The sequence below is a fragment of the Salmo salar genome, chromosome ssa20 (genome assembly GCF_905237065.1).
Source record: "Salmo salar chromosome ssa20, Ssal_v3.1, whole genome shotgun sequence".
In the NCBI taxonomy this organism is placed as follows: domain Eukaryota; kingdom Metazoa; phylum Chordata; class Actinopteri; order Salmoniformes; family Salmonidae; genus Salmo; species Salmo salar.
Genome location: NC_059461.1, coordinates 18982769 through 18992732, shown reverse-complemented (window position 1 = coordinate 18992732; position 9964 = coordinate 18982769). Strand labels below are relative to the sequence as shown.

At 39.7% G+C, this 9964-nt stretch overlaps 1 protein-coding gene across 4 annotated transcripts; it reads right to left on the bottom strand.

Annotated features, from left to right (window-relative positions):
* Nucleotides 1–380: 380 nt before the first annotated feature.
* Nucleotides 381–9609, bottom strand: lhx2b (LIM homeobox 2b). Of its 4 annotated transcripts, XM_014160489.2 has the most exons (6): nucleotides 9055–9606; nucleotides 8559–8721; nucleotides 6860–7062; nucleotides 6092–6480; nucleotides 2856–3058; nucleotides 381–2350 (listed from the first exon to the last, which is right to left on the bottom strand). In XM_014160489.2, the coding sequence occupies exons 2-6, from the start codon at nucleotides 8676–8678 to the stop codon at nucleotides 2069–2071; spliced, it is 1197 nt and encodes a 398-aa protein (XP_014015964.1). In that variant the 5' UTR covers nucleotides 8679–8721; nucleotides 9055–9606; the 3' UTR covers nucleotides 381–2068. The 4 variants fall into 4 exon arrangements, with proteins under 4 accessions (XP_014015964.1, XP_014015962.1, XP_014015963.1 ...); XM_014160487.2 differs by having other exon boundaries at nucleotides 8559–9606; XM_014160488.2 differs by having other exon boundaries at nucleotides 6092–6462; nucleotides 8559–9603.
* Between the last annotated feature and the right edge of the window lie 355 nt (nucleotides 9610–9964).

Here is a 9964-nt window from a genome sequence, read left to right as displayed (position 1 = left end):
ACTCGGAGCCAACATGGTGGATACTAAGTGACCAGTTTTACACCAGTCAGGGGCTTAAAGGTTGGTCCAAACCGTGCCTTTATTGTGAGAGTTCAGGGCAGATCTTCAACTATCTGTGGCCAAGTAAATTCCCCTAAAAAACATTAGCTCATATAAAAGCCGATCGGCCCTGGTCTGAATGGTTATGTGAGCAGGCCTCGCATGACCCTCATTTCTGCAATTCCAGTAATGGTTCTAGACTGGATCTGCCACACTAGCACAGAATCCCTGGATTGCTGAAAGGAAGGGACTGCATATGTAGAGACAGATTTGATCCCATGACGATACATCTACAGTAGATAGATGACAGAACATCCCAATATGAGGCTTTAGTCGAGCAATGCAAAATAGGTTAGTGCTTTTAATGGTGTAATACAAAACTCACAGACGTGAAGGAACAAATTTGTAAGGATGACATAAGTTATAATTAATTTTTTATATTTCTTACAGAACTGAAGACTACATCGAAGGGTTAGGATCTGTACAAGAAGGTGCAGGAAAACAGTAAGTCCTCAGTCAATAACCATACATCATTGGAGACCAGTGGCTGGTACAGTAGTAGTAGTAGTAGTAGTAGTAGTAGTAGTAGTAGTAGTAGTAGTAGTAGTAGTAGTAGTAGCAGTAGTGTTTGAGGGATGAAGGTGGAAGGAACCGTATGACTGCATATTCTCACTCGTAAACTCATCTTTTTTTCTTCCCCATGAGTAAAATATCTGGCTTGTGATAGTGTATACAAAAGGGAAAATTAAACATTTGTAGCCAGTTGAGTGTTGTTTCATGTAACAGATTTTGGAAGTAAATGGTTGCACAATTTAAACAGAAGCCCACAATTAGAGCTTATGATAATTATGGTATTTACTGTAACACAAATATAAATAGCTGGCCTTTTCTCTTGGTTGGACATGACATGGTGCCTACACATATCATGCAACATTGTGTCTGATTAAAGATACACTTGAAAATAGCTTTATATTGGCTTTTAGTGCATCAACTCCTTTTGAGAGAAACATCGTTTTGACCAATTGCAATTCAAAATTCCCAGTTGTGTTGAACAGTGTAAGCTGAGTTGAGGTAAGAGGTTGGGATGCCAGTGTGTACTGTATGTCACAGCAGGATTTAGCCAGCAAAACCATCTTCATTGATATCAAGTTCTTATGTAAATGAGGTATAGAATTGTTGTTTTTGTAAGATAAATGCAAATCGTAAGATCACAATATTTCAAAACAAAACTAGCTTTCATTGGCTGTTTCATTTCAACCTATTGTATGATATCATATGCCAGATCTGTGTATGTGCGTGTGTGTAAACATGTAATTGTTGATTTATTCAACAGCAGTTAAGACCACAAACCCACACAGACACATGCACCAGACACACACATTTACTCCTATACCCTTGATCCAAAATAGTCTCTGTTGGTTCAAAACATGTGTATCTATCTGATGTTACTGGGAGAAATAGGTCTGGATATGTTGGGGCCAATTGAAGATAAAATGGAGTGTAAGGCACATTGCAGTCTTAGGATATCTTAGCCTGTGTTTAATCTCAGATTTCCCATCATTTTACAATCCTTCTCAATGTTTCCTAACAGTGACTCCTGTACAACAACATAAATATTGTGCTGGAAAAAATGAATTTCCAAAATTAAGCAGTTTTTTTTCTTTTCCCCAAGTTTCATTCTGTAAACACTGAAAAATGCAAATCAAGTCTCTTCAGTTCTCAACAAAACAACAACAACAACAACAACAACAACAGAATAACAACAACGGTTCCTTCTGCAAGGCTTTGCAGCCTCACTATGCAAATATTCTAAAATGGGCTCAGAGTAAAAGTAAGAGCCTTTTTCCTTTACCTTAATTTTACTAGTCCATTCAATGTCTCTGTCAAAGGTCTGTGTTTAGGTTCCGAGTGGACAGAGTCGAGAGGGGGGGCGGTCGGGTCAGGGGAGAGGCTGGTCAGGGTGTTTGCTTAAAGGGTTGGGGACATCAGAGGAAGCTAAAGGGCAGTCTGTGAGGGAGGTGAGGGGGCGTCAGAACAGGCTGGTCAGGGTGGTCTGCGATGGGCTCCTGCACTCGTGAACATCCATGCTGCCAGACACAGAGGTTAACACGGAGGTGACGGTGGGCATGGTGGGGTTGGTCAGGTCCGTCAGGGTCGTGGGTGTGCTGGAGGGGCTCATTGAGGCCTCTGAGGCGGGGCCAGAGGGTGTGCCCCCCTGCAGGGTGGAGCCGTCTGAGGTCTTGTCCACACCCGTGTTCTCCTGTCTCATCAGGTTCCGCCGGAACTTGGCCCGAGCATTCTGGAACCAGACCTGTGTACCACAGCAAGGCAACATCGTTGCGACTGTTAGTGATGGAACCGTGGGGAAAAGACAGAGGGAAGGTTTCAACTGGAATAACAGGCATGAAAAATAGAACGCATCAAAGCAAAATGACTGCTTTGTTTTCTGGGAGCGTTAATTAAAGCGGAGCGATTTTTACAGAATTTTTGTTCAGAAACCTTTTTGTCTCATTTTTTTCTTCAGTCCCCTAGATAATTTGCTGTCGTCTTTGTGGAAATCAAGCACTCTCTGTTATGCTTCCCCGCTCCCCATAATAAACAGTACAGACTGTTTTTACTACTCCCACTCCTTACAATTCCTATCTGGAAATTTAAATAGAAAATTGTCCCTTTGTTACTCGTTTAATTTTAACATCCCATTATTCAATTGTATTGCCATCATAATACAGAAGAACATTTTTTATTTTTTCATTTGTGTATAGTTTTTCTCATTTTGTTGAATATGAGGAACAATACAGTATAGGTGTGTGTCTAACCTGTAGGACACGCTTGGTGAGGCCAGTCTTCTGGGCTAGCTGCTTCAGGTCCTTGGCATCTGGGTTGTGGTTGATGGCAAAGTAGGACTTCATGGTCCTCAGCTGGTGGTGTTTGAAGGAGGTCCGCATGCGCTTGGTCTTCTGACTGGAGCTGTAAGAGTCCCTGTCCATAGAGTCTCCGTCGTTCTCATTACAGCTGAGTGCTGGAGGACACCACACACACACACACACACACACACACACACACACACACACACACACACACACACACACACACACACACACACACACACACACACACACACACACACATACACACACACAGATTAGATGTTGGTTAGTCCACCTGAATATGGTGTTTCATTCACAAACAAGTGGATAAGTTAAACATGACCATGTTATGTATTTTTCTACATTATGTATGGAATTGATACATTAATAAAATCAGCAACATGCTGGCTTATATGCAGCCCAGCAGTGAGTGTAGCTGGCTTTTAATGCCATGTTTTAAAATTGGTTTAGTAATGAAACGTTGGGTAGAGAGCGTGGCGAGGAATACAAACATGAAAATCATAGGTATAATTGAACAGTGATTGTAAATTCAACCACAGCCTTACTATTGAACAGCGATGTCTAATAAGGCCCTTACACCACCCAGTACCATTATCAAAATATGATATTATATTTGTAACATATTTGATGTATTTGTGATATTTGTATATGTCAGTGTTAACATGAACATTGACTTCTAACAATGACACATTTTTAGGGCGATAGCCAGTGTTACATTCACATACATTAAGCAGCACTCAATATATGGTGTCATAGGCGGGTCGTGTAAGATATCAACCAATTAAAATATGTGCATGTGAATGACTTTCTGGCTAGTATTGGCAGGAGTGTCTTTACACGTAGAGGTCTTACGCTGTGAAATACGCATTGGCAGTTTGCGAAATAAAAATGCCATGAATTGAGTTGAAATAATAAGCACATAAAACGGGTAAAATAAAATACAAAAATAGTCGAATTAATATAGGTTGATACTACTACAACTAGTACTAGGCCTACTACTACTACTACTAATAATAATAATAATAATAATAACCCTAATTGTGTGATGGCTGTTGTCATATTAATTGTCATATGCTATATTCTGCCCTAGATAATCGAATCGTGGACGCAAAAACATGACACATTTCCATGACAGTATTTCCTTGGCAAATGCTTAAGTGTTGCTATCTATTCATAACAGTTCAGACATATTCAATGCTGCATACAATAAATATTAGTCATTCAAATTTCTCAGAATAACACTTCAGACAATAAACCACAAACACCATACATACATAAAAAGTATTTCTCGTTCGCAAATTCTCAAACGCTATTGATAGGCTGATGAGTACCTTTCTGATAACAGCTGGAAATAATGTATAGGTTTGCTTCTGCAGACCACAACACATTCAGAAACGTATTGGATGTTTATTAAAGCACAACGTCGATTTCGTTTGTGAAAGATTGTTAGGTGACTTTAGTCAATAGCCTACTTTAAATACGTTGTTTATTAATCAAATACAGTAGGGTTGATCTGTATAGCAGTCAGTGGCCCAATCCGTAGACAGTAGAGGGCAGTAGAGACCCCACCCCCTCCCCTTCTCGCTTAGATGTTGTGAGACATGCTACTTGGGTTTACTGGATGAAAAAGTATGGTGACTCAATCAGATGATGAACCATGTGGAAAATCTTCATATGACCAAGTGAATGATGACACACGGGCTAGTGATGCGTAGGCCTAAATAGAAAAGTGATTTTATATACGCCTATTTGAATAGCCTGTAGGATAATATCCTGAAGGTAGATCGATTCACCTTGCCCTTTGTCAATGTTTTATTCTACGATTGACTTATTTGATGAAAGCTGGATGGAATGCACCTGAAAACAGTTTAATAACACAATAACTGACGGCAATGTTTCATTCCCAAGACACAAATGTCGATACAAGAAGACAAGGATGCTTATTGAAGGGGCCTTCTTGATGATAGAAATTATTTTGCTGTTGCAACAACTGCTCATTGGCCACAATCACTACTGGATAACTCATCAAGTCTCATTGATCTCTTGTAGTGCACACCCATCCTGGCCCCGTCCCAGACCAACCGGTCCCCGAGTGCGCAACGGGGCGAGAAGGGGAACTTTAGACGTCTATAGAGCCTGACAAGTGGAAAATAGCTAAGGCGAAAGCCGGAACTTCAAAAACATTTTTCAGAGGACAGGAGGAAAAATTTTATGGATAAAACTGTCCTGCTACACACTGTTGAATTGCAATTGAATTGTAGAGAGAGGGATTTCGGATGAATAATCGGCAGCAATTTGGTAAACCACCATGTTATAATTTCGTCTGAGAAATGATGTCAAATGTTTTGAATATTAGGCCTAAATGAACTCAAATGTGTCCAACGACAGTGTAGCCTACAATGATGGTCACATTTGGTATTTAGTTTCTCCAGAGCACAAATAAGATATGCAATATTACAACCCTTTAGGCTACGATACTTTTCTGACATTAACAAAATCGGAACGTCCATGGAGGTAAAGAACATGAACATTAAAAAACAACTTTGTATAGTAAAATCAAATAATTGGCTACGTGTCTTCTGCTATAGGCCCCATGTGCCTTTTAGGCCTAAGAAATAATAGCCTATAGCTTAAATCAATGAACAGAAAGAAGTCATTGAAATATTGGTTTGAAAATATTGGTTGCAAAAACAAAAATATCATAACATCATTTGATTATGATAGCCTATTTTAATCGTTGGAGATTAACTGATGCAATGAAGAGGGCGAAATGTTTTGCACCTCTCTATTTGAATGAGAAAGAACTGTCACGATTGAGATAACAAACACATTAGCCTAAAAGCATGCAACATCTATATAAAATTGTCGTTGCATCGAATGCAGATTATATATTATTGAGAACAACTAAGTTACTCTATTTAAATGATTACCATGCTTAAAATCATTCGGATAAAAACTCGCCTGCACTTTTAAATCCCACCCTTTAATGATTGTTGGCCTGCGTTGTTAATAGCAGGCCTTGGCAATATTTATAAATTGCAGAGTGATGTAATTTTGTCATACGCAATGAAAACTTTTTGATTAGGGGGAGTGGCCATTGAGTCAATATGGCGTTGTTCTGAAAAGGCTTATATTAAATGGAAACGTTATCACTGTAGTCTTACCGGCATTGTAGGCTGCTAAATCTGCTCCTGGTCCGGGACTTTTCCTTTTCCTGGGCCGCCCTTTCTGCACACTCCCCACGCCGTTGAAGTAGGATAGTCCCAAAGCGTTGGCAGGTCCCAGTCCTTTGTGAGAGGCTACATCCGCATGATTGAAATGTGTCTGATATTCCCCCTGTATGAGATTTTCAAAGTGCAGCCGACAGTACACCAGACTGTCTTTCATGCCAAAGTGGTCCCCAGTCGTTAGCATCTTGTTGCAGGATGTGCAGGTGAAACAGTTCAAGTGGTACACCAAGTCCCTGGCCCGCATCACCATCTCTGAAGCCGAGATCCCGAGGTGGCATCGGGCACATCTCTGGACCGAAAACCTTCTGCAGAGAAGACAGAACCTAGTCAGTGCATGGACACATTTTGATTAGATGTGAATGAGGCTTAACCATGTCAATTAGTAGCACATACAGTACATTGGCAGCTATGTAAGCCTACTCCAAGTCCCGCTTTGAAACAGAATTATGTACGGTACTTTGAAACTTTCACACAGGCCAGATGTAATGCGTTTTGCGCAAGGGCCCTTTTAATGTTTTGTCGAAGCTCTGTAGTATGGCCACGCTATAGACTACATTAAAGCCTATTATATGGTGTTGTAATACCCAAATTAAATATCATGTGGCCAGGGGTGACTGCTTTTAGGGGAAATCTGACTTCAAACGTTTGCTATTCTTCATAACCACCAAACACTTTTACATTTGGCGGAGTTTATGGAGTTACCTGTAATAATCTTCCTTGCAGTAGATGCTTCCGTCTTTACTGAAGCAGGTGAGCTCGGACTCCAGGTTGAGTTTACACTCGCAGCACTTGAGACAGCGCATGTGCCATTGTTTGTCTACGGCGAGCAGATAGTAGCGGTCAGCAATCTTCCCGCCGCAGCCCGCGCACAGAGCCACCCTGTCACTGTTCATGCACTGCATGTTCTAAAAGACAACCAAACAAACACAAACTTAAAACACAGACCAACCACATGTCATCAAAGACCCATATCGAAATAGTATTTAATTTCCCGGCCGAAGATATGCTCCTTTTTTTATATCAGACCTTCTTTTAAATATTATGTTTTGCATGAACATATTGTAATATCTGACTGAGGGCATTGCAACGCATAGTACAGGGATATTTAGTTAGTCTAGAAATGAAGGAACATTTTTTTCCACACCAATTAAAATATGCAAGTTTATAGGCCTATAGCTAGGCTAACTGTATCCTATTCTAGACCAAAGCATATCTTGTTCTAAACATTTTTGGGCATTTAAAAGTGAAACATTAATCCATAAACAACAACAAAGCACATGTTATGTAGCCAGTATTCCTCGAAATAAAACGGCTTACTCGCACCAAGATTTACGATTTCAGAAATCCCAATCAAATCAAAACACACTTACAAACACAGACACTTCATTCTTTTTAGGCCTATTCTCTAAAATGGTTTACCTCTTTTAAAAAGTTTCATGAAAATGATCATTTCTTAAAAACACTTTTGGGACTATTATTATTATGGGGGGGAGGGGGGGGATGCTAAAACGTTCACCTCACCTAATCTAATTTGTCTTAAAACTTTGATTTGGCTAAAACCACATAACAAGACAAGGAAATGCATCACAATACGAATACATTATCACATATAGCCAAACAGATCAAAGACCAAACCACTTCTACCCACCCATTAGGCCTAGGCAAAAAATATAGGCAACAAAGTGAATGCCAATGTTATAGGAAGAAGACCCCCCCCCCCATTTGTTACTATTCTAACGAATTCATTTGTAATTTAACTGAAGTTACATTTTATCAAACAAGATTTGAACACATGCACGTTTTAGTCTAAAGGTAAAACATTTCTCTATGAATTGTACCCTTATTTGTAAGTGCATAATCAGTAGCATATAGGCCGCATACTCTTTTGCACAACGAATTGATGAATGTGTAATGTTGTACAATTTCAAAAGTAGAAAATGACGAAACATTCATATCATTATGATTTCGTTTAAATCCACAACATATCTAACACCAGAACAATGTCATGCTTAAAAACACTTGAGTGTGCATAGTAAAAACATCACTGATATTTGCTATTAACAGATTAGCATATGCCTATGAATTCATTAGCCTATTATTATTAGATTACGCTAAATTGTTTTGTGATACAGATTCAAAATAATTCCACAATCATACATACATTGTTTAAGACATATTCAAAAGAATAACAATACACTCCAAAAGTAAGTTATTTCTTAGTCCAACAAGTTTTAATAGCCTATCTCAAGTCTTTTTTAATATCCCAAGTATGATTTTATAGTGCACTGCTCGTGCATTTTGGGCATCAACGTTTCGCTGCTCATTATGATATTTGTACACAACTGCTCGCTATACTCTCGATTGCAATCGTCCCTCAGCGTGTGGTTGTTCAGTTGCCTACCGTTTCAGATTCTCCCATGTCTATGGCCGAACTGATAGCTGCGGATTCGCTCTTTCCTCTCCGCTCCATTTCTTCCACAACACCGTGCATGTCGCCTCCAGGGAGTCCGTGGAAAAGCATCGTTGCCGCAGAGGGGATGATATTATACGTGTTTTCCTCAGATCTGCAACCAAAGATTTCCATAAGACGCAAACCTAGCCCGTGCATTGGCAGTCAGATTATTTCCCTTCTTGGTGTGACATGTAAGAATTCCGGGTCAGAAAAAAATGTGAGGCAAAAATGGACACGTGTTCTCCACACTATCATCTGCCAATGGAAATCATCATCCGAATCTCTGCATCTCTCTCTCATAGGCTATAATTCATTAATTAAAGTGACGGAATCCGTCGTTTTACTAATGCTAATTAATTATATGCAGCATACCAATATATTATTCCATTATCATGCGAGAAGAAATGCTATTTGCTAAATAATTCCTAAGGAATTAAAAACATACCAACTATCGAAGCCCGGTTGCATGGGTCTGCTACTGGTCCCTCCTATTTCTTCAGGCGAATTTGGATTAAAACATTTTGCAGGGCATTAGTAAACGAATGAATTAGTCCTTCGCCGACCAATACTAACTCGATCAATGGACACTGTCGCTACTTTTATTGGAATCATCTACTCCTGCATCACTGTAACACTAAAATGATTTCCACACGAATCGAAGGAATAGAAAAAAATCAAGAACACAACAGCGTCTGAGATTGTAGGCGCGTGCATCTCCATGTAGCTGCGTCCTCTTCAGTTTGTCACATAACTAAAATACACTGTCCAAGTTGGTGTTAGAACAGCATTGATGTTATGGAAATCTACATGTAGCCTATGCTTTTTAACAAAACAAAAGCTATAACTCGTTAGCAATTGGAATTGTTGTTGCTTTTGAATCCTGTTGGAGGTCTGAGAGAAGCTGTTTTCCTTTAGTAATTTTTTTCTCTTTGCCAGGAAAGATGCATGTGAGTAATCGAGAAGGAGGAGTCGACTAAGACTATACATTAAGACTCAAGCAGGCAGCCCCTATCACTGTTCAGCGATCTCTGGCCTTGAGATACACTCCGCGCCTTTTCTACAGGGACCATTACGTCACGTTCCACGATTTATGTTCATTGGTTCTTCAACATCGTCGAATTCTTATTTTACTGCTGTGGAAGAAGTATGCAGAGTATTCTTTCGTTGGCTGCCCATGTCATGCTGTTTGGACGCATCCTTTCTGTGACTACTTTGATTAGATGTCTGGATACCTTTAGTTTAGAGCTTATCTAGTCTAAAACAAAATGGAAAGAAGAAGAAGAAGAAGAACGGGAACATTGATTTGACAGTGTTGCAAAGATTTGAGTGTGGTTAAAGGTGATTTGTTGAACCAT